A 26,150-nucleotide genomic window follows, 5' to 3' on the forward strand; every position below is an offset into this window, starting at 1 on the left:
CAATGGCCTTGCACTCTCCTTTTGGATTCTCTTCTGTATTGCTTGGGAGAATACTGGGATGAGTTTCAATGACTTTCTTTCTCAGCTGGCCCACTTGTGCCTCCAGATTTCTAATGGAGGATCTTGTTTCACTCATGAAGCTGAAAGTGGCCTTTGACAGATCAGAGACTATATTGGCTAAATTAGAAGTGTTTTGTTCAGAATTCTCTGTCTGTTGCTGAGAAGATGATGGATATGGCTTGCTATTGCCCAGCCTATTACGTCCACCATTGTTAAAGCCTTGTTGAGGCTTTTGTTGATCCTTCCATGAGAAATTTGGATGATTTCTCCATGATGGGTTATAGGTGTTTCCATAAGGTTCACCCATGTAATTAACCTCTGCCATGGCAGGATTCTCAAGATCATAAGCTTCTTCAGAAGCTGCCTCTCTAGTACTGTTGGATGCATGTTGCCATCCATTCAGATTTTGAGAGATCATGTTGACTTGTTGAGTCAACACCTTGTTCTGAGCCAATATGGCATTCAGAGCATCAATTTCAAGAACTCCTTTCTTCTGAGGTATCCCATTATTCACGGAATTCCTTTCAGAAGTGTACATGAACTAGTTGTTTGCAACCATGTCAATGAGTTCTTGAGCCTCTTCAGGCGTTTTCTTCAGGTGAATAGATCCACCTGCAAAATGGTCCAATGACATTTTCAAAAATTCAGAGAGACCATAATAGAATATATCTAATATGGTCCATTCTGAAAACATGTCAGATGGACATCTTTTGGTCAGCTGCTTGTATCTTTCCCAAGCTTCATAGAGGGATTCACCATCTTTTTGTTTGAAGATTTGAACATCCACTCTCAGCTTGCTCAGCTTTTGAGGAGGAAAGAATTTATCCAAGAAGGCAGTGGCCAGCTTATCCCATGAGTCCAGGCTATCATTGGGTTGTGAATCCAACCATATTCTAGCTCTGTCTCTTACAGCAAAAGGGAAAAGCATGAGTCTGTAGACTTCAGGATCAACTCCATTCGTCTTTACAGTCTCACAGATCTGCAAGAACTCAGTTAAAAACTGATAAGGATCTTCAGATGGAAGTCCATAAAACTTGCAGTTTTGTTGCATTAAGGCAACTAGCTGAGGTTTCAGCTCAAAGTTGTTGGCTCCAATGGCAGGAATGGAGATGCTTCTTCCATCAAACTTGGACGTTGGCTTTGTGAAGTCACCAAGCATTCTCCTTGCATTATTATTATTTTCGGCTGCCATCTCCTTCTCTTGTTCTAATGTTTCTGAAAGGTTACCTTTAGAATAATGTAATTTAGCTTCTCTTAATTTTCTCTTCAAAGTCCTTTCAGGTTCTGGATCTATTTCAACAAGAGTGCCTTTTTCCCTGTTCCTGCTCATATGAAAGAGAAGAAAACAAGAAAAGAAGAGGAATCCTCTATGTCACAGTATAGAGATTCCTTTATGTTAGTAGAAAAAGAAGGGGGTAGAAGAATGAAGAAGAATTCGGATTTTTAGATGAAGGGAGGTGAAGAGAAGTGTTAGTAATTAAATAATTAAATAGAATAAGAAAAGAGAAGGAGAATTTTCGAAAATAATTTTGAAAAAGGAGTTAGTATTTTTCGAAAATTAGAGATAAGCTGTAATTAAAATTAAAACATGAAATAATTAGTTAAGTAAAAAGAATTTTTGAAAAAGAGAGAGATATTTTCGAAAATAGAAGAGGGAGAAGTAGTTAGGTGGTTTTGAAAAAGATAAGAAACAAACAAAAAGTTAGTTAGTTAATTGAAAAAGATTTGAAATCAAAATTTAAAAAGATAAGAAGATAAGAAGTTAGATAAGATATTTTGAAATCAAATTTTGAAAAATATAAAATTTTGAAAAGGATAAGATAAAAAGATAAGATAAAAGTTTTAAGAAAAAGATATTTTGAAAAAGAGTTAATTTTTAAAATGACTTAACTAACAAGAAACTACAAGATAAGATTCTAGAATTTAAAGATTGAACCTTTCTTATCAAGAAAGTAACAAACTTCAAATTTTTGAACCAATCACATTAATTGTTAGCTAATTTTCGAAAATTAGATATAAAAGATAAGAAAAAGATTTTTGAAAAACAATTTTTAAAATTTTCGAAAAATAGAAAAAGAATGAAAAAGATATGATTTTTGAAAAGATAAGATTTTTAAAATTGAAATTTTGACTTGACTAGTAAGAAACAACTGATTTAAAAATTTTTTGACCAAGTCAACCCAAAATTTCAAAAATTTGGAGAAAATTAAGGAAAAGATATTTTTTTGAATTTTTTTGAATTTTTAATTATGAGAGAGAAAAACAACAAAAATACTCAATGCATGAAATTTTTAGATCAAAACAATGAATGCATGCAAGAATGCTATGAATGTCAAGATGAACATCAAGAACACTTTGAAGATCATGATGAACATCAAGAACATAATTTTGAAAAATCTTTGATGCAAAGAAAATATGCAAGACACCAAACTTAGAAATTTTTAACACTTGGAAAATGTGAATGCAAAGATGCACATGAAAAACAAGAAAAGACACAAAACAAGAAAACATCAAGATCAAACAAGAAGACTTACCAAGAACAACTTGAAGATCATGAAGAACACTATGAATGCATGAGATTTTCGAAAAATGCAAGAAAACACTTTAAAAGCATGCAATTGACACCAAACTTAAAATTTGACTCAAGACTCAAACAAGAAACACAAAATATTTTTAGTTTTTATGATTTTCTAACTTTTTTGTACTTTTATTAATTTTTTTTCGGAAATAATGTTATGAAAAACGAAAAATAAAAGAAAAAATTTTTGAAAAAGATTTTTGAAAAGAAAATTACCTAATCTGAGCAACAAGATGAACCGTCAGTTGTCCATACTCGAATAATCCCCGGCAACGGCGCCAAAAACTTGGTGGACGAAATTGTGATCCATTGTCTTTGTACTTGTATGAAATTTGATAATTGGCTCTATTCGAATTCACAACTCCGTTTAACTAACCAGCAAGTGTACTGGGTCGTCCAAGTAATAAACCTTACGTGAGTAAGGGTCGATCCCACAGAGATTGTTGGTATGAAGCAAGCTATGGTCACCTTGTAAATCTCAGTTAGGCAGATTAAATTTGTTTATGGTTTTGAAAATTAATAATAAAATAGAAGAAATAATAAAAGGGATAGAATACTTATGCAGGTTCATTGGTGGGAATTTCAGATAAGCGAATGGAGATACTGTATGGCTCAAGAACGCCTACTTTCCTATTGCTTCAACTCAATCCTTCTTACTCCTTTCCATAGCAAGCTATGTATAGGGGTTCACCGTTCGACGATGGCTACTTTGTATCCTCTCTGGAAAATGGTCCTCTGCGCTGTCACTCGCATGGCTAATCGTCTGGAGGCATCACACTGGCCGAAGCCTACATCCCATCCTCGCAGTGAAAACTACGCTCACGCGCTCTGTCACAGCACGGCTAATCACTGGTTGGTTCCCGCTCCTGCTGGAATAGAATCCCTTGATTCTTTTGCGTCTGTCACTAACGCCCAGCACTTGCAAGTCTGAAGCACGTCACAGTCATTCATTACCGAAATCCTACTCGGAATACCACAGACAAGGTTAGACTTTCCGAATTCCCAAGATCCTACTCGGAATACCACAGATAAGGTGAGACTTTCCGGATCCTCATGAATGCCGCCATCTATCTAGCTTATACCACGAAGATTCTGTTGGGGAATCTAAGAGATACACATTCAAGCTCGGTTGCATGTAGAACGGAAGTGGTTGTCAATCACGCGCGTTCATAGGTGAGAATGATGATGAGCGTCACATAATCATCACATTCATCATGTTCTTGAGTGCGAATGAATATCTTGGAATAAGAATAAGATAGAATTGAATAAAAAGTAATAGTAATTGTATTGAAACTTGAGGTACAGCAGAGCTCCACACCCTTAATCTATGGTGTGCAGAAACTCCACCGTTGAAAATACATAAGTAAAAGGTTCAGGCATGGCCGAATGGCCAGCCCCCAGAACGTGATCACAAGATTCAAAAATACAATCCAGGATCCCCTGTGGTCAAAAGACGTCTAATACAATAGTTAAATGTTCTATTTATAATAAACTAGCTCCTAGGGTTTACATGAGTAAGTAATTGATGCATAAATCCACTTACGAGGCCCACTTGGTGTATGTTTGGGCTGAGCTTGATCAATCCACGAGCTGAGGCTTCTCTTGGAGTTGAACTCCGAGTTATGACGTGTTTTGGGCGTTCAACTCCGCATCATGACGTTTTTCTAGCGTTTAACTCCAGACAGCAGCATGTACTTGGCGTTCAACGCCAAGTTACGTCGTCAATTTCCGAATAAAGTGTGGACTATTATATATTGCTGGAAAGCTCTGGATGTCTATTTTCCAACGCCGTTGAGAGCGCGTATTTGGAGTTCTGTAGCTCCAGAAAATCCATTTTGAGTGCAGGGAGGTCAGATTCCAACAGCATCAGCAGTCCTTTTGTCAGCCTTTTTCAGAGTTTTGCTCAAGTCCCTCAATTTCAGCCAGAATTTACCTGAAATCACAGAAAAATACACAAACTCATAGTAAAGTCCAGAAATGTGAATTTAACATAAAAACTAATGAAAACATCCCTAAAAGTAGCTTGAACTTACTAAAACTACCTAAAAACAATGCCAAAAAGCGTATAAATTATCCGCTCATCAGTCACGCTAGCACCCATCCACTGGCTCTCTGTCTGTGCGTAACCCAAGGTGGTACGTAACATCCTGCAGGGTGATGGTGCACTCACCCCATGGTAGGTGGAAAGTGTGGGTCTCCGGACACCACTGCTCCAAAAATGCAGTGATCAGGGAGTTGTCAAAGACAAAGTCGCAGAGCTGCACCGTATCACCAAGCCCGACTTCCCTTAGGTAAGGAACGATGGCATCCGGGAGTGCAAGTGTATAACAGACTAACTCACCTAGGCAATAAAAGGCGATGCCTTTGTTTAAAAGTAAAAAAGTTACAAATACAATACTTCAAACTAATTTCTCTAGCATGTTTAGATCTATAATAAAATATATATTATGCAACTCAGATAACCATCAGATAAACATCAGAAAAAATAGTACTTATAATTCCTATTTGCTAACTAACATACTTATCAAATTTTCACTACGAATAAACTTGACTTCTGCAAAATAAGTTGTCAACAAGTCTTCCCTATGAATAAAAAGTTCATTATGAATTAACTTAATTACTTATAAATATCTTAATCCATATTTGCCAACTAACATACTCTGTGTTACCTAAATATCATTCAATCTATCCTGTCTATTCACTAATTAAAAGACAATCAATTATTAATTTGAACCATAAAAGATAGCACCAACCTCGAAGTCAATGACTCCCGCAATGAGTCAGTACGCGTTTAGCCAATTTATGTCAGGGTTGCGTGCCATAACATATCGGGAACTCAAAAATATCAATAAACTAGCCTAAGGATGGAGAGAAATGTGAGAAATATTGATCAGGAGTGGGGTCAGGTGATCTGTTAACGAGTTACATTTATAGGCGCCGGCTTTCCTTATCTCATTTATAATATAAACGAAATATGTAAACGAAATAAGTATGGCTGTATCTCGTTTACACGGTAAACGAAATAAGGTATTATCACATCGCGTTCATAAACGTGATACGTAGAGACGTGTGCATACCTTATTGTAAACGAGATAAGGTTAAATATAAAAAATCGTTAATACTCTCAAAATTACATATATCAGTAATTATAATATTTATTTTATTTATTTAAAAAAAATCCTATACTCGTTAGTAAATTATATAAAATATTTTTATGAGTATATTATGCGAAGAGTATGTGATGTTTGTTACAATCCCATATTCTTTTAAATAAAATGGTACTATATTAAAGTGAATTCCAAAAAAATATGTGTTAAAATCATTTTTAATATATTTTTATTTACAATATATTTAACAAATGATAAATACGTTTTTCACTCCCAACATTTATATTTGATTTTAATTTTGTTTATAATCTTTGATTTTTATTTTACTCCTAATTTTTCAAACAGGGGCATATAATATAAATATATAACATTTGATAATATATCTCCTAAGTACAACATTTATATTTATTTTTTTTGTGTCAAATTCACACACACAGTTAAAATTAAAAATTCCATGTATAAAATTCAACTAACTTAAATTTTATAATTTTAAATAATTTAAAAAATAAAACAAAAACCCATTTAGTACACTTCTCAATTCTCATACTGACGGACTCAAACTCTCTCTTCTCTCTCACTGTTACTAGAGACTCTCTCGGTCTCACTCGAGTCTCGTCTCCTTCACACTCGTCGGTGTCTCGTCGTTTGTCTCGTTTTGTCGCCGACATTTTAATGTCTCGTGGCCTTTCCTGGACTCATCGTCGCCGGCGACAGAGGCGTTGCTCGTCGTCTTCTGGTTTCGGGTCCTTGCCGTCGCTGAGTTGCCGTGGACCGTCGTGGAGTCGTCGCGTGCTTCGTCCCTCGTTGTATTCTGGTTTCGAGTCCCCGCCGTCGCCGAGTCACCGTGGACCATTAGTGAGTCCCTGCATCATCGCTTCCCCTGTTCTGTGTTTTGCAGATTTTCCTTGTCCCTCTATTTTGAGATGATGTTGAATTGCTAATTAATTAGTTTGCCTTGTTGCTGATCTAAATGTTGCTATAAATCATGAATGAAGTAGGATTTGCTGAATTTGTTGCTGTAAGCTGAATTTGTTGCTGAAAATATCACTGAGATCATTTTTTTGTTGATAAAAAATCATAATTGAGTTGAATTTGTTGCTAATTATCGTCGCTGTACCTTGAATTTGTTACTGTCTTACTGAAATAATCACCTAGCTAAATTTTTTGTTCATGAAAATTATCACAGTTGAATTTGTTGTAAAAAATTAACATTGAGTTGAATTTGTTGCTGTAAGAATAGATTTTATTCTTAGGGCCAGTTTGGCTAAACTTCTTAAATAAGTTCTTTTGAAAAAGGAGCTTAAAATATAAGGACTTTTATTAATAACTTTTAAATAAGTTATTTGTGTTTGGAAAGTTATTATAGAAGTCATTGTTTTAAAGTTGCCAAGTTAAAAATATATACGAGTCCTTCATGCACATTTCAAGAGGTAGGTTATAAGGAGTCACCACAATAGGCCAACAAGAGTACGTGTTATCGAAGTTAGCGTTTGGTGCAAACCTGTCAGAACACAAAGCTAATCTAACATTTCTACCCTCACTCGCAAATATAGGGTGTACCCGATCAAAGTGCTTCCAAGCATCTCCGTGTGACAGGTGGGTCATAAAACCATCATCTCTCTTGTTTTTACTATGCCAAGTCATGTGAGGGATGAAATTCATTGATGCATACAATCATTTTAGCCTAGGGATTAGGGACAAGTACTGTATCCGTTTGTTTGGAATTCTCTTTCCCCGCCGTTTACCAATCCATTCTCTTTCGACCTAAAATCTTGGTGCATCACATAATCTACAAGCAGTTAGGTCGTTGTCCGCCTTGTCCTCATCTGGATACGAAGAGATTTCTAGGAGATCCTTCCTTCCATCATGCTGAGTTAGATAGCATCCGACCACTTTTTTTTCTGGTAGTTTTCTTCTATTGTCTGTGAATTTATCTTTTTCCTTCTGTGTAATTGTTAGGATTACAAGAATCTTAGGGAGTTGGTAATTGTAATTTCTCTGAAATTATAAAAAAAAATTCTATCATTGTTATGATGGAGACTGGATATAGACCACATTATATTAAGTGGTTGAACTAGGATATATAGTGATGCAAGCTCTTCTTCTATGCTCTAACTTTTATACCGTCGTTATGAGACAAAAATAATTGTCTTTTACAAAATTATTTTAATAAATACTGTAGTAACAAATCCTCGAATCTGTTTTAGTATTTCTTTTAAAAGATGTCATAAATTTAACTCCCTTCTTTAGGTTATTAAAAAATTTCAATTTGTATTACGAGACAAAGTCTCAAGTATCCAGTGTAACAACTTGGATGAAAGATCCCAAATGGCCAACATGGAATCAAATGTGGTAACTTACACATTTATCGAAGAGTAATCCAAAAAAACCCACCTTTAATAGAAAAACCGCACCATTAAAAAAAAAAAAAGAATAAAGATACTGTATAACGTTAATATCAACAAACTCTGTGCTATTAATTTTGAGAAATTTCAAAAGTTTCAAAATGTGAAAAAAATTGGAATAATTTCAAATTACACCTAAAGGCACAAAACAAGTGAAGAAATAAGGATTAATATATTAAGAAAGAGTATGAAATGTTTTTTTACGAAAAAAGGAGAAAGCGCTAATGAAATGTTGAGAAATTCTTAATCATTTTAACACTTGAATGCTATGAAAATAACATATTTTAGACTAGTATTAGAAAAAAAATTCTTAGAAGGCTTACAAAAAATGAAAATGAAAGCAATGTCATAGCCGAGAATAACAACTTTGACAAAATAATATATGATACGATTAGTTGAAAGAAAAATTTCTATTTATGAACCACACTTCACCAAAAATAGATAAAAAAAAAAAAAGAAAAGTGATTATAAATCCAAAATAGAATTGTTGAAATGGTTCTGGTTATGTAACGACGAACTTGTGTTTTTTTTTTGCCATTGTTTGCCCAATTAGTTGAAGAAATATAGGTCTTTTTAATATTAAAAATTTAATATGTGGCTGTACAAATAAAACACTTATCAAATAGTATATAAACTTTTAATCTAACTAAATATATTTTTATAAATTATAAAGTTCAAATTTTAAATTCTAACCATTTATATAAAAATATAATAAACAGAGAATTTTTTTTTAATTAATAAAAAATACAATATTTTCTATTTAATTAAAAATATTTAAAAATAATTTTTCTCATATTTTTAAGAAAAAAACATTAGTTGATTTTTTTTTCCTTTATCCCCCCTCCCCACCTTTTTATTTTTTGGAAGGAGTTTAGGGAAATTAGTTAATAAAAATAACCAAGTCAAAAAGTCCCAACAAAAAAAAATGAAAAATCCAAGAAAACAAAATATAAAACAGTTTACACGAACCATTAAGAAAATGACTTATACTAAAATTTTGCGAATATTTAGAATGTTTTTCCCAAAAATATAAATTGGTCCATGCCTTGTTACACCAGATTATTTGCCTTGATCAATACCAAAATTCTTTGGCAATGCAGTCCAAAATGAATACATGAAAATTTAAATCTGAGTTCTTAATAAATCTCTCATCACAGGTGTGCTCAACATGCAGAACCCAGGACTATCAACCTAACAGGATGATACCTTCTTTTTCTTTTTCTTTTTTTCCCTGATAAGAACAGGATCATACTTGAAATGACTATAAGATACAGAGAGACAGACTGAGTCAGATAACATTACACTTTTCAAGGGGGAATACATCTAGCTTATTAAAAAACAATGCAATCTTCAATTAGAAGTGCAGCATGAGAGCATTATTCAATTTCAGATGGCTGAGAAGGCAATATCAGGCTTTCAAGGACTCTCCAGCTTTCACCAAATCTTCAAGTGCCTGGAGATCTGTGCCTCCGACAAGCTTCCAGTTTGATTCCTTTCTCAACACCAAAATCTAATATAAAGCACAAATTACAAAGAAACGAGGGCTCAACTAGCAGATATTATTTCAAAATAAAAAAAAAAAAAAATCATATTAGAAGAAAGTATCAAAGGCCCACTAATGATAGATATCATGACAGTAAATATGCAGTGTAATTAACGTGAAATGTGGATTTATTTCTTATACACATTTTATGTCAGTGGAATCCTTAAGCACTCTTCAAGGTCCTCCAAAATCTGTAATAATGGTAGGAATTTGTTATCTTTATCCCGTTTCTGAGTTATTATTATTATTATATTATTATTATTATATTATTATATTCACACAAGGTATCAAGATGTCTTTGTATGAATTGTCAGACTCTTCATTAGTTCTTATTTGTGGTGCACAATTTGGTGGAATGCGAGGAGACAATGTATGGTAATTATATCACTAGGATGTTATTGTCAAGATCCCCTTTTAGTACAACAACAACAACAAAGTCTTATCCCTAGTGGGTCAATTAGATGGATCAAATGATGTCATTGTGCCTTATATCACATTTATAGTGAGACTTTTTACACATCAATCTCCTTTAACCACCTTGTGTATGGTCTTCTTTTAGTACGATTAAACATTTTCAAAATTTAGTATGCAATAGCAAGAAATAAGAAGAATAATGAGAGGTGAATAAAAGACAGTAAGCAACTGAAGAAAGATGGAGTAGTTAATGGGAAAGCGGAACATTAGTAGGGAAAACATGGAACATGAGTGGCTAAGGCAGTGAAAGTAAACTGCAAATGAGTAATCTTAAATTTTTTACCCCACAAAATTGTTAATCAAATTGCTGAAAGGATGCAAAGGGAATCAATATTTGGAGACCTTTCAATGTTACTAATTTTTTAAGATTATCAATTTTGTTTTGGAACAGTATGTACGAGCCACTAGAATGTGTTCCAACAGCACAGAGCGCTAGAGGTTGAAGATCAACAAGGCAAACTAAAGCAAGAGAAAAGAAATCAACCTGCATAAGATTCTTGACTCCTACCAAATAAACCTTGTTCTTAAGGCTTTTCCAAGTGTATAATATAAAGACTAAAAAGCATCCCATCAAAAGGGTAGACAAGATGAGAGATAGCTACCTTAGTTAGGGACAGAGAAAGACCTAAAGGGACTATGAATAAGGTGATCGGAAGAAATCTGAGCAAAAATAAGCTAATTCCGTATATGATTCATGACAGGGTGTAACTGCACTGTCTGATCCATGCAGTTGACACCCACATAGTGGATAAGGATTTATAGTTGTTGATCAATATTAAGAAAAGAAAACAATATTGTTTTCTTTCAGCAATTGTTTATATGGTATTTTTCTTTGAGCAAAAATGTATAATTTCAGAACAGGGATAGATTTTGCAACTAGGAAGATGCAAATTTATTTTGTTTTATATCAACAGTTTGCCAAAAATTGGAGCATCTCAGTTTTCAAAAGATGTAAAACTCACCCCATAAAATTATTCTCTCTCAAATGTGGTTATACATATGTCCAAATGATAGGAAGGAGGGCACTTTGCAACTTGGGACCAGTTTGCAGGAATGAGCTTACTCAGCCAGAGTGCTGAGTAAACCAACAGCTAGTTAATCAAGTAGGCCACGCATCACAAGATACGTAAATTGGGACGCAAGGAGAAATGACCACATGAGTGCCAACTAAATGGAGGCAGTTCATTCACCGGAATGTTCTGCTGCTATCCAATCCATCTGATCTATCAAATTCTTAAAAATTGTGTCTCCCATGATGGAAGGAAGAAATCAGCAACAATGAAGATCATTGCTAATTGTAATAGGCTGTTCAGTGTGGATTCTACTGTTTCATTTGTTTTCATTCATTTCATCCTAGATATGCTTGCTACGTTACATATTATTCTAAAAGTCAAATTAATTTTATAATAATATGGTGACAAATTCAGATTAAACAGATAAGAACGGGACTTAGATGGTGATACCATATCTTGCCCATAGTTGGGGTTCCGCTCCACTGCATTCACGGATCAGTATTGGCAATTTCGGGTTCAAAGTCTTGAGTTCCTTATAGTTCTTTTCCACAAATGTCCTAAGATAATGAAAAAAACAACATTAATTGATACTCACCTATCTATAAATGTAAGTAATCAAATCACACTAGATATGTAAATATAAAGCGGTGATATTCCCCCCCCAAAAAAAAGTGAATATAAATATAACCTTGCAGGTGAGCTTGCAGGTGACGACTGGCACATCAAAAACCTAAGCTCCCTTATGTTCTTTGAAAGATGTCCTCTCCATGCCATTGCTTCCCTAGCTCAATTTAATAATTTATTTCAGATTTTCCCTCATCACGAGGCAATAAAGAAGGGAGGTAAAACTAAAACCCAACAAACACAATGTAAAATAAACTAATACAGGCAGAACTGCCCAAGTTGCAATGCTAAGCTACAAATTGACAATCAATTAAAAGGCCCCAAAGTATACACAAAATTCTACTACTTGGAAGTGGAAACATACTTGCAATGTTCTTTCATTGCACATAGATATAAAGTCTACATGCCAATTATGAAGACTGATCTCAAAACAAAGTTCGAAAAAGCAAGAGAATTTTAAAGTGTCTGAACCCCAAGCATTCACCCAGACACAACTAACTAAACTCGGGTTAAGATTTCATGATTATTATCATTTTCAGCCCAACCACTATTGAGTTTTCTCCCAATAAACAAGCAATACTGAGCATATTGAAATTCAATAAAATCATAAACAAGAACCATGATAAAAATTTCATAAAAAAATACATAAATACTTGGGAAGACTTACAACAACAGATCCAAGGTAAAATTGGATACTTCTACACAATACTAATTTCTGAAGAACAATTACAGCGAAAAATTGGAATGTACTGATCCAGGGAAGAAAAAATAAAATGAAGCAGCATCTCCACAAACTATAATGAGAAAAAACTATAGACAAAAAAAATTACAGATAAAGAAATTATAGCTAAGAAATCTTTGAAAATCAGTATGAAAATGACATTAATTCTTATCATATTGCAAAACCCCGTATCAAATCCTCTAGGTTCCGAAAATGTCCACCTTTAAAATACATATATATATATATATATATATATATATTATATATATATATATATATACATAATATGTATTACCTTTTTTATTTTTAATTTATAATAGTATGTCTGCTAACTCTTTATATATATATATATATATATATATATATATATATTATATATATAATCAAACCAACTCACAAGCCAATGAGTTGAAATTACCCAAACTCAAACTGAACTCATTTAATATATGAGCTCAAATTCAAGTCTAAGCTCAACTCACAAACTCATGAGCGAAACTTATTAAGCCAATAAGCCATTAGCGAGTCAAATTTGAGCTGGCTCACAAGTTAACCTAAATCACTTCCAAACCTACTTATTGGTTTCCTCGTATCACAAAACTACCTAAGGCAATATTCTAGCATCTTTTCTACAATAGGTGATTGTTAGGGCTTGGGCATTACAGGATGCCCAAAGTCTCAATTTTCTAGCCATGTTACCGTGATCGCCAAAACTAATCCACATATTTTCCAAAGAAGAACTAAACTTAAGCCCTTTCTGCCATATGAATCATAACTTAGAAGACATAACACATATTGATTGAACTTCAACTACAACTGTTTTCTGTTATTTAATCAAAATGATGCTTTTAGCCATTTCTTAGTTCAATTTATAGTGATCAAGCTTAGTTTCCCATTATTTATGTTAACTAATACATATTTGCAACATCAGTTAAGTCTGAATCCCACAAGTTCAATTTTCATTATTTTTTTCCATCAGAACAGATGCCACCTGCAAAGTAATATTCTCAGGTATTGGCGTCTGGCAAGTTATCGCACCAAAGGGAATAACACCTGCAACCTTACAACCAATTTCACTTACGAGAATGGTTGTTTCATCCCTAAAATAAATGAATAAATATATAAAATGTCTCTCTAGTTAAACTAAGCAGGGAAGTTGAGATTTCCTTTTTTTTTGTTACTCATAGTATTCTAAGGTTTGGTTTGGTAAAGCTTTTCGAAGAGGTGCTTATGCTTTTTAAAATCACAAGCTTCTTATTTTGTGTTTGATAAATAAAGAAGACTATGTGCTTGTACTTGCAGTTTTTAAAAGATCGGAGTACTTTTGAAAGCACTAAGGTGGAACTTTTCAAAATCGGCTTGTGCTTTTCAAAATTTAAAAGTCTAATATAACCTCATATATTAACTAATTTTCAAATTTAACGCTTAGATTTATGTCTCTTATAGTATTTTTAAATTTTGAAAACTATTTTATCAAACGTAATTGTTGTTGCTTGTGTTTATTGAAAGTTATTTTTAATTTAATTTACCAAACATAAATGCTACACTTCTTAAAAAAAATCATCTTTTAAAAGCTAACTTTTACAAGCTACTTTTGAAAAATAAAGATTTTACCAAACTAAGCCCAAGTCCCTTAACAAGTCTAAGGGTCAGTACTCAGTATTTAAGGTGAACATTTCAGCTGATCAAAGTTATTCTGTTAACTCAAACGTAAGACTAAAGCATAAGAGCAAACACCAATGTATATGTTGCTCAGCTGGAAGAAACTTTTGCTAGGTGAATCAGAGATTTTAGGTTCAATTCCTATGCATATAAGACTTGTTAAAACTCGGAAGGGAGAGCTTTGCTTCCTAAGTGGTCCTACCCAGCCAGAGCAGAGGAGTCCCTCCAAATGAAGGATTACTTGTTTCAACTTTCAACCAAAAAGGGCAGAAGAACATACTCACACACAGCGCTCAAAGCTGATTGAGGTCTCTTTTCTTTGACTAATCCAAATATACAATTTAGCAATTCACTACAAGTACAAAGTATTATAGTTTCTTGATTAATTATGTAGATGATCCATACCCTAGAAAATTTTGAATTTTAAGATATATATCCACCCCTATACACAAGGCTACAAGCTAACTTCTTAAAGCAGCATAATCCATGGCATAAGAATCTTATTGAATTGCAGAAAAACTGAAGCTGCTAATTGTTAATTTGGTGCAGACGAAACGAGTTGACAAGAAATTGGTCAACATCTCAAGTCTAGAAATGAAAAGAAACTCAAATACAGAAGAATAGAAAAACTCACCCTGAATCAATAACTATTTCAACAAAAATTCAAAAATGATACTTAAAAATAAAAAACGGCAACAACAGCATAACAAATCCTTTTAACAACAATTCAACAACACAAAATCAATGATTAATTAATTTCAGATTCAGAAATCACAAATCAGAATATCAGACATTCAAAACACTAAACCTTCACCTAGCAATTACAAACAAAGCCAGCAAAACTAGCACAACCAGCAACTACACATCAAAGCCATTAGCAAATTTGAACAAAAAAATTAGGAGCCATCAGCAAAACCAACAATTAGAAAACAAAGCCAGCAATACAAACACTAACATTCACCCAGCAACTACAAATCAAAGCAAAACCAGCAACTACAACACAATGAAAAACAGATATGAAATTAAAAATAGCCCCACAACACAATGAACAATAACAAGTTAAGAGCCATCAGCAATTAAAAATAGGAGCCACAACACAATGATTAACCATATTCTTAACCTAAAGCAGGAGCCATCAGCAATTAAAAACAGGAGCCAAGACCCAAGAAGAGTAAGTTTTCAGCATTAACAAAACAGCAAAACAGAATAAGTTTTCAGCATTAAAAACAGATATGAAATTAACAAGACCATATCTAAATTCTGCCTACAGCATTCAACAATATTGCAAAACATTACAAGTTTCCAGCATTAACAAAACAACAAAACAACAAAACACTAAAATAGAGTAACAGTTACATAATAGAGTAAGTTTCCAACATATTAGGTGTTCTGGACCAAAACAGAGTAACAGTTACAATTGTCCAGCATATTAGGTGTTCTAGACCAAAACAGAGTAACAAGTAGAATTACAAAACAGCAAAACACTAAAACAGCAATATTAGCCTATTAGGTGTTCTGGATACAAATCACATAACAGAGACAGTTTCTAGCATTAGCAACCAATCCAAACATACAAGGAAGAACATAGATACAAGGAATTGAAGAACAAAGAACGAATTTCCACAGCAATCAGAACCATACATACAAGGAAGACTGAAGAACAAAGAACGAAGAACGAAGACTGAAGTCCGAAAAACGAAGACTGAAGACCAAAGAAGAAGAAGAACCAAACTTCAAACCAAGACCCAAGAAGAATTGAAACAATATGGATCAAAAATTGAAGAAGAAGCTCAGAGAAGATGAAGACGAGGAGCACTCACCTGGTTCGAAAAGCCAGCGAAGACGAAGAGACCTGCTGACTTACTGGGTTCCTGAGGACTTGGGACAGCGGCGGCGCTGACGACCTCTGAACGGCGGCGACGATGGAGGGCTACGGTTCGGGGTTCCTAGGGCTAGGGTTCGGCGATGATGGATTCCTTGGAGTGAGCTGTGAGGTGATTAGGTGAATCTGAGTGAATGGGGAAAGGGGGGGTGGAGAACGAGTGTTATCGGGTTTTTAGTTTTTATTTTTTATTTTTTTTAAATATAAAAAACGACATCGTTTTAAGAGGACCGTCCGGTTATCGGTTCGATCCAACCGGCCGGTTCGCCGGTTTTTGAACGATTTTTTCTCAAGCGGTCATAAGAGGAGGACTGGACTGCTTGCGTTGTCGGTTCTCGGTTGAATCGGTCCGACCGGCCGGTCCGGTTCGATTTTCAGAACCTTGCCACCTTATGACTTGATATCAGTATCAAAAAGGAGGGTTTTAGATTAGACATGTATGTATACAATAAGAAAATCAAACCAAAATTTTGAACAGTTAATGTGTAATTAGTTTACCTGAATGTAATCACAAAGTTTGAATGGCGTTGTTGCGTAAGAAGCCACGAAGTGATGGATACTATTCGAGTGTTCGGTTCACTTTTGGGTGAAGAACCAAAGCTAACAGGAGGGTAGACTTGTCATTTCCATGACATTTATATTTGGTATGATAACTTTGTAAATTTAACAAATAAAAACATAGAATAAAATATTAGTATAAAATAAAATAAACAGCATTTTTATGTGATTTTTTTAAAACGAAATTGATTATATTTGTATTTTTATTGAGTATTTTGACTTTTCTACAAACAAATATTGTCTCGATTTAAACGGTGTAATATGTTATTTATTGAAATATGATAATCAGAATTTGTTATTGATGCATTGTATTTTTTAAAATTAAAAATAATAAAGAATATTCACTTTTGAGTTTTGACAAATTATATTTTTAAAATATTAAAAAATAAAAAAATATTTTGCCATCGACGAATTCACTTTTAAAAAATTAAAACAGATAATTCGTCATGGACAAATTGCCAATGCGCTGCCAAATTCACCTTTTAAAATTTACAATTTGCCAATGATAAATTCTATTTATTCTCATATTTTTAAAATCACCAACAATCTCCACTTTTCGATATTTTACCTCCCAATAATCATATGAAATTTTTTTTACTTAGAAGAATATCATCTTTCCAAGTATTATGATTTCGCCAACAAGAAAGAGTGACATTTTGATTAACATATGAATTAACTAATTTAAAAACAACACTCTATATACCACTTTTCATTGATTTAAATAATATTATTTGATAGTATCAAACACCTAACTTCACCTATGTTGCATAATCGGTCTCAAGTCCGGATAAAGATATAGGACACAATAACGTAGTTTGATCCATGTAGCTGACTTTATCTAGTGGATAAGACTTTGTTCTTGATTTGATAGTATCAAATCATGTACAAATTTGCAATTGTCCCCAAAATAGCACCGCCCACCAGCATAATATCTACATAGCTGCTTTTGCTTGTGGATTTCTCTGTTGTTCAGCAACGGAAGAAGGTGATTAGCACTAGTCAAAGGATTTCTGTGTGCAAACCTGTTTCTCTCACTAGGATGGTATTGGTATTGCCCTTTTTCTTTGGAGTGGAGGTCACCAAGTTGAGCTTTAATGATTGGGTCAGATGAGTGCTTCCAATCTTGCTGGTTATTTACATGGTTAACACCAAATGATGTCGATTCATTCGATCGTCTAGAACTAGCAGACTTACTCCACTGTTCGGTCACTGCTGATGGGAATGGTGGTTTTTCTTGATTAATGGCAGATACAGCTGAACTCTTAGATAGGAATGCTGGTTTTTCTTGATTAATGGCATGAGGATGATGTATTACTGAATGCTTTCTGGAGACCCTGAATATTTGTAGAATGTAGAAAGGACATCACATAATTTTACAAACATAAACAAGAAGGCTTGAATTTAAAGTCCTGAATTATTTAAGGTACCTGTTTTCCACAATTGCTTGTCTGTTCACTTTTTCTTGTACCCTTGCTTCTCTATCTGCCCGAGCAATAGATCCCCTCGAGTGTTTCTCCGTCAATATTTTCTGCCTTTCCCCTTCATCCTCCCATTTCTGAAGTGGAGAATAGAGACACATATGGTAATAAAGATTAAATGATGAGAGGAAGAAGGTTAAAAAAGAATGATGGGGGAAGAAGGTCTGTCAAACAATGAGAACCTGTCTCAAAGTCTTCAACCTATAAAGGTTTCGACCCTTAATCAATAGGGGATGAAGCGGAGGAAAAGGCTTTTCTCCTTTGCTCCAGAGTACTTCAATCTACATCAGAAAGAAAAAAAGATGCACACATTGTTACTGGAAGGAAAAGAAAGAATGAATGGTTCAAAATGTTGAAAAAAAAAAATAGTAGCTTAATTCATGAACTACGGGTTTAACAACGACTATGATAATAGCATTCTTCTACTTGGAAAATAACCTCGGCTTAAATCATTGATGACCAATGCCACCATAAAGTCAGCATCATATAAGAACATTTTTCTCAGGGAATTTCTTAGGTGAAGAGTAGAATTGGGTGAACTAGGAAAATTCTCACTAAAAAGAACAATCCTATTCTTCATTGAAAGGTACAATACACCATAACATTTCCCTTTTTCTTACCGTAAAAGTATGCTGCTGCTTGGCAGTGCCATAGCTTTCTTTCACTATGCGACCTGCAACAGTCCTTTTACCACATGATGGACCGCTGGCACTTCTAGATGCTATGTTGAACCTGAGAAAACCAATTCTGATAAGGAAACAGGAAAAAGATGGCAGTAATTGTAACATCAACAAAACCAATAAGGCAACTATGTGTACTTATGTGTCAAATTTAAAATAAACGAATAAATAAATGCTGTCTATTAGACGTATTGTATGCTTTCTTGTGTTGTAAGCAAGGTAGATCTTTATTATCAATCACACACGGAAAGTTATTTGAAAAAGGACAAAAGAAGTAAATAAAGAAACAGAAGCAGAACAGCTTACATACATTTCATAAACATTCTGCTCAAACAAAACAACATCCCCACTGCATGCATCACCTGCATTACACTTTTCATTAGATTCTGAAGACCGTGATATTTAATTATTCAAGAACTATAAGAATATGAGTGGCATAACCACCATAGTTACAACTTTCCAGTCTATAGTGAATTATAGAAATTGTCTTTACATCCTCATTGACACTAGAATTGTAAAGTGTAAATTTCACCAACTGGTGAAAGGGAAAATATTGGGGTTGATGATGAGTAAAAAACATATACTTTTTAAAACAAAGTACTTAAGGGGCAAAAATGGAGGGGAAAACAAACATCTACAATGTTTCTTTTAATTTTTAAACATATTAGTGAGTATTATCATATTGTTACTTCTAAACATACCTGACAAAAACGAATTCTACAAAGAGGTTTAAAATTTAAATCAACGTATCTTACCAAAGAAAAAAAATTCAACACAAATTTTTTTATTTTGAAAATTATTAGTACTCACTCACCTTTACAGTCCAACACAAAGCTAGAGCGTGGGTACTTTCTTTCGCCTCCACCATTTATGATCCTGGAAATATAGCAGAATCAGAAATGCCATGTGGTTTACCAAAGTAAGAAATTGTTTTATTTTAAATAATAATAATTATAATAACTTACTGCAGATGCTCCTTAATACGCTGGACGAGTACATCCTTATTTCCAGATAGCCTCAGACAATTCTTTCGCAAATACAACTTGCATTCGTCAACTTTCAATCTCTCTAGCATTCCCCCTGCCAGCCAACACAACAACAGAACATCAAGGAAATCTTTCAAAACTAATAACAACCCACCTCAGTGGCTAACAGTTTAGCATTTCAACATCTCTTTGGCAGCGATTGGTTATTGTCCTGAGACAAAAGAGACAAGGACATTGAGGACAAATATATGTTTGGAGAAGGGAAACAAATCAACCAAATAATTCGGAAAAACCAATGAAAAGCCTGAAACATAAATCCAATTAATTTAAAAACCAGTACAGAAAAAACCACATCCCTTTCATTTAAATTCTGAATATGCCTCTCCCAAACTAAGTGCCATTAGAATTCTTTCTAGTTCCATATCTTACATCATAATCTCCAGAGCAGTCCCCTACTACCCTGTCCTTTCTTCCCTTGATCCAATAGAGGAACAATAAACATATTCCAGGACTAATTTTAAGCTAATTTCATTAGATCCAAGAGGAATGGAGGCAGGAGGCATATCTCTACTATCTTTGCACAAGGGAGACTTGTTTTCACTACATGAGTAACTAATAATAGCTTAGGGTTTCATTGTCTGTCTACATTTCCTCTATTTAATTCCGCTCATTTGATCATAGACATAAAGAAATCAAGAAACAAATCTCAAATTATAAATATGTATGAGGGAAGAAATAGACACTAACCTTTGATTAACCTTTCAACCCTCTCAAAATTTACTTCGTTAAAAGCAGGTGTTGTTATCTCTATCTCTTCTGGATTTGTACCATCAACAACTCTGAAAGCAAACACCAAATTAAGAGAAGCTTACCATCAACTTGCATATAGATTCTGAATCATGATTAGTTCAAACGGGAGAAGATCAGACAAATAAATACCTTGCTTTTGCCGTGTTGGTGGAAGGTGAGAGTGAGAGGTATGAGAACTTGCTCTCCGTTTCTTCATAAAAAGGATCGCCTTCGAAATCGTCACAGTAGGAACCATGGTTGCTGCTGAGTTCGTGTGGCTCCAAAGGTGAATGTTTGTTCGCCATTGATTCTGTCTCCTGCTTGAGGCTATTGGGTTCAGACTTGAGAGTTGAGAGGGTTAATATATATGAATATGATTTCATGACCGTTGTCAGAAAGACTTCAAAATTCTAGGAATAATAAATATTAAATAGGACAACAATTTATTTAAATGAATTAGACGTAGAATGTGCTTGAAATTACAATTTTGTCTCCAAACACAAACATCATCAACCCAATATCGCCCGTCTCACCGAGGTTATTCGTTGAATGGGGGCGAGTTAAAAGTTGAAAAGTTCACTCGATTTTTTTTTGTTTAAATTAGGAGGGAGGCCAAGGATAAAGAGACAATATGTCATTTGACACGAGTTTTTAACTGACATTGAACGATGTAATAAAATAGGTGAAAACTCACCTGTAGTCGAATGCAGGTGAAGTTACTTTTGGATCGTTGACACGTGTTATTGTATGGTTTAAAAAAATTGATTTATTTTATACAAATAATTTATTTAAAAAAACTAATTTGAATAGATCAAATAACTACTTTTAAAATAATTTAAATTTTTTCTGCGTGTTATTCCTAAATTCCTAACAGATGAATTTGATATGTTCTTCTTCTTCATTCATATTGACCAATTTTTCTTTAAATTTATCTGAAATTTTTTTTATTTAATTTTTGTCAAATATATGTATACAAATTGTTTGAAAAAATAAAATTTAGTATTCTGAAAAAGAAACAAAATTCACGATTTTTTTATAGGAATGACATAAATGATATCATCTGTCCTTTTTTTTGTCTCTGTTTCTATTTTTTTGATGAGTTTTGTTTTGTTTCCCATAACTTACATTTTCAGTTGCTTTTAAATTAAGCTGTAAACAAATTTTAAATTAAATTGTAAAAATATGTTCAATTGCAAATTTATCGTTAAATTAAATTTTATGGTAATCAATCAATTAACTTTTATTTTACTAATAAACTATTTTCATGCAAACTATTGTTGATTTTTTAATATTATTCTATAAATAAATTATTTTTTTAAGATAATAAGACTATAATTTACTTGTCTATAAATTATGATTTCACTGTCATGCACGTTTTTGTGTTTTTACTTATCAACTAGAATTTATTTTTTAATGAAATTAGAATTTATTTTCAATAAAACAAAAGTATCTAATCAAAATATTAATTTGGTCTCCTTAAATAATTGAACATAATATTATTAATTTTGTCTACAACAAAAATTTTTAATAAATTTTTTCAAAATAAAATTGATTCAAAAATAAAGAAAAAAAAAAGAACTAATGAAAATATTTATTTTGACATTGCCATCAAGAATAGGATAGTCATAGAAAAAATTCAACCAAATAAAAAGGACCTAACTCATACAATTAAACTACCATCGTATCATCACAATAAACTATAACATCACCAACTAAAGAGACATATAACAAATATGAAAGAGATCATGTCAAAATTTCAATAATGTTCATGCTATCAACTAGTCTACGTTATACCATAATTACATTTTTGTCTTCCATCACATGAAATTGCCATGAATTATCTTGGCATTTATGATCTGAACATCAAAATGGTGTGATGACATAAATATGTACGTATTTATTAAATAATTTTCATCATTCACAGAGGAATGAATAAAAACATAAATTAAGAAATACATTTGAAATAATAAATTTGATTAAAAAATATAAATAAAAAGAACATACCTAATTGAAAGTTTTATATTAGTTCTAAAAAAGGGATTGAAAGAGAACGAATTTTACGTGTGAAAGCGAAGAAGAAGGGAATAAAAGTAACTATTTGGTCCAATTCAAACCAGTTTTTTAAATAAACCATTTATATAAAATAAATCGATTTTTTTTAAACCATATAATAATACGTGTCAGCCATCCAGAAGCAACTTCACCTGCAGTCGACTGTAGGTGAGTTTCTGCCAATAAAATAATAGAATTAGCTAACTATCTAAGTTAAACTCAATATAATAAAATAATGGAATTGAATAAATTATTATTTGTATTCATAAATTTTGTATATATTGATAAAAATACTTATTAAACAAAAAAAATTAACGTTGTATTTATAAAAGATGGATTCTATACGAGAACAATTCTAATTTTTTGTTAATTTTTTAATAAAATTTTTAAATAATCCTTTTTACTCTCTTTTCCAAATTCTAAATTTTCACGATTCTTTTCACTATAAGTACCTTTTCTGATTATCACTGTCTCCCTTCCCTTTCTCCAATGCCACTAATCACTGTCATCACTACTGCTACCATCATCTTAACTCTCTGTCAATTGGTAGTATGCAACACTCAAAAACCCTCTTTTTTACCACCACCTGCCCTGATTTTAGAGTATTTAAGGACAAAGTAATTACACAAGAGCTCGTAGAGATCCAAAAGCTCACTCTTCTTCGCCACGTCCATGTTGACTTTGAAGACGTTCGGGTTAGGTGCTGACCAGGTGGCTGTGGTGCGAGATGGAGGCAGAGATTGACTCATCGAAGGAAAGCGCAATCTTGATGTTGCCTGCTCCATGGCCAACTACGCATGGCAAGTTTTCTTCGTTAAAGAGAAGTCGGTTCCGCGCCAACTAAATGGCATGGAGATACTCTAATAGCAGCTCCTGTCCTAACTGATCGACGACGCTTAAGAATCTGTTGGAGTCACCGTTGGAGAGAGTCCATGGTGCTAAGCTCTGCTTCCTCCTCTAGTTCAAAAGAGCTGTGCTACTCCTTCTTTGATGTCACCATTGAAGAGTTCCTCTCCACCTTTTTCGATTGGATCAGAGCGTCGTTCAATCCTGCTAATCACTTCTCAGTTGATTCTGAAGCAAAATTAAAGGTATTTGGCTTTTAAATTGTTCAATTTGATGCATGATCTATGATCTTTGAATGTTTTTCAGTTGGTATTGGATTTGATTGTAGTTCAATAATTCAAAATTTGGCTTCATTTTAAATTTTACAAATTGCTAAGGTGTGGGAGTGCTGCTCGTTGGAGAAAGACATCTGGTGTGAGATTAAAGTCTCGAATAGGGATGGTGGCTGGTGGTGGCAGTGGAGGAAGAACAAGAGTGAGGGTTGTGAAAGTTTGAAATTTGGAAAAGAAAGTAAAGGGTGAGAATAATTTGCAAATTTTATTGAAAAATCAACATAAAATTAGAGTTTGGGTACTGCTGTTACACAGAAGCAATTTATGATGGATACAATATTAGTTTTTTTATTTGATGGTATTTTTGTCAGCGTTTACAAAATTCATGAGTATAAATGGTAATTTATTCAACGGAATTAGTTAATATGTGTCTTACGAATATATGTAGGAAAATTATTAATAGTATAAAACTTTAATTTTTTAATAAATATAAAATAAATAGATTGAAAACTTAAATTTTTTGTATTTTCAATAAACTTTTTTAATTTATAATCTTAAAATGTGTTTTTGTTTTTTAGAGCACAAGTTAGGCAATCAAATGATTTCTAAACCAAGTCCAATCAAGTGTGCTTGTTATACGCACTTTTTTAAAGTTATCACCGTCATCGTTGTCTTCTTTTTCACTGCATTTCTTCTGCCCATTTCTTGTGCAACAACGTTGTCATCATCATTGTCATCGTCGTCGTTTTTTTCTTCTCTTATTCTTTTTCAATGTTGTCCTTTTTTCCTTTTTATTCTTATTTTTTTTTTCTTCAAGGCCTTCTTCTTCTCTTATTTGATTTCTTCTATTTCTTTTTCTTCCTTCTCATTAGGGGTGTGCATAGGTCGGGTGAAACCGCGTTTGGTGTGACCCATATCTGACCCGAAATATATGCCGGGCCTATTTATTAGACCCAAATCCGACCCTAGATCCGATGAAACCTATGCATTTTCGGGTTACGATTATACCGGATAAAAATCGGGTGAAAATCGGGCCGTTAACATTACATTACCTTGACACCTTCTTATAAGCTAGCATATGAAAATATCCAAATTTCCAAAAATCTAACCATTATTTGATATGGTAAAATTCATTTAGAAAAATATAACAAGAATCAACTCTTCTCTAAAATTAAAGCATAACCATAATCAATACTAATATTGTCTAATAACTCTAAATATTTAAATCAATACAAATAACACAATATTATGCATTAGTCTAAAATCTTATGTATTTTAAATATAAAACATTAACTTATAGTCTTATAATAACTAATAACACAAAATATTAAGGTTTAAAATACTTAAATTTCACATAAAATAGCCATCATTCATCACTAATAACACAAAATATTAATTGTGTATGATGACCGGGCCACGGGCCGAGTTCGGATGACCCGAGTTATGGCCTGGACCCGACCCGAAATAATGACCGGGCCTATTTTTGAAACCCTTACCCAACCCTAGACCTGGTAAAATCACACCAAATTAGCCCCTAAAATGTTCGGGACCGGGCCGGGTCTTCACGCCGGACCGGGCCATGCACACCCCTACTCCTCATCCTTCTTCATTAACATCATCGGTGTTGTCTTTTTCGTCTTCTTCTCTTTATCTCTTATATATGTTCAGAAAATTAGAGTACAAAAATTTTGACTCACATCACATAAATTTTGATGCACTAACAAAATATGCACAATATGAAAAGTTTAGTATACAACACAGAAATTTTAGTTTACAACACAAAAAATTTGGTATACAATACATAAATTATAAATTTTTAAAATACTACATGTCCAAAATATTGACACCCAACCAACAAAATGTATACATTATATAAATTTTTGTGCATAATGTAGACATTTTTGAAGGATTACATGCAAAAACGTTGACTCACCCAACTAATAAAATATATTCGTAACAAAAATTTATGTACTATATGTAAAATTCTTTGTACTATAAAAAAATTTATATATTATGTAAAAAAATTTTTATGTTATATTAATAAATTTGTGCTCTCCAACAAAAATTTTGTACCAAAAAAGTAAGGAAAAGAAAAAGCAATGACACTTATACACTTTTTTTATTAAGTTTGTGCTAAATTAAAATTAGTTACAACATCATTTGTACGCATAATATCACTGATATATAAAAATATATCTTTTATAAATATTTTTTGTATTATTAGTTTTGATCAATTAATCACTACAAAATTGAATTGGTTCAAAGACTTTAAGAAATGTATTTACAATATTTCTTTTTTAATATTAAAATCACCGCCAACCCATCAAAAATTCATAACGCCCTCTTTCAAGGCAATGCTAGGTATTTTTAAGATTAAATAAGAACATTAGATTCTATTATACAAAGAAAGCCAACCAAATCTC

At 33.0% G+C, this 26,150-nt stretch overlaps 2 protein-coding genes and 1 non-coding gene across 3 annotated transcripts; 1 reads left to right on the plus strand and 2 right to left on the minus strand.

Moving 5' to 3' along the window:
* The first annotated feature begins 752 nt into the window (after positions 1–752).
* On the plus strand, positions 753–856 carry LOC130953314 (small nucleolar RNA R71). Its single transcript, XR_009075485.1, has one exon. It is a non-coding gene; the product is annotated as a small nucleolar RNA R71 (small nucleolar RNA).
* An 8,289-nt stretch (positions 857–9,145) lies between these two features.
* Positions 9,146–16,221, minus strand: LOC130947537 (NADH dehydrogenase [ubiquinone] 1 alpha subcomplex subunit 2-like). Its single transcript, XM_057876233.1, has 4 exons — positions 16,005–16,221; positions 11,869–11,961; positions 11,631–11,737; positions 9,146–9,660 (listed from the first exon to the last, which is right to left on the minus strand). The coding sequence occupies exons 2-4, from the start codon at positions 11,952–11,954 to the stop codon at positions 9,596–9,598; spliced, it is 258 nt and encodes an 85-aa protein (XP_057732216.1). The 5' UTR covers positions 11,955–11,961; positions 16,005–16,221; the 3' UTR covers positions 9,146–9,595.
* A 1,042-nt stretch (positions 16,222–17,263) lies between these two features.
* On the minus strand, positions 17,264–20,953 carry LOC130950899 (zinc finger CCCH domain-containing protein 62-like). The gene is made up of 9 exons (XM_057879499.1): positions 20,708–20,953; positions 20,516–20,607; positions 19,748–19,862; positions 19,597–19,658; positions 19,093–19,144; positions 18,723–18,834; positions 18,285–18,383; positions 18,052–18,179; positions 17,264–17,958 (listed from the first exon to the last, which is right to left on the minus strand). Exons 1-9 carry the CDS (start codon positions 20,938–20,940, stop codon positions 17,463–17,465), a joined length of 1,389 nt encoding a protein of 462 aa, XP_057735482.1. The 5' UTR covers positions 20,941–20,953; the 3' UTR covers positions 17,264–17,462.
* Positions 20,954–26,150: the final 5,197 nt, after the last annotated feature.

The sequence above is a fragment of the Arachis stenosperma genome, chromosome 9 (assembly GCF_014773155.1).
Source record: "Arachis stenosperma cultivar V10309 chromosome 9, arast.V10309.gnm1.PFL2, whole genome shotgun sequence".
Classification (NCBI taxonomy): Eukaryota; Viridiplantae; Streptophyta; class Magnoliopsida; order Fabales; family Fabaceae; genus Arachis; species Arachis stenosperma.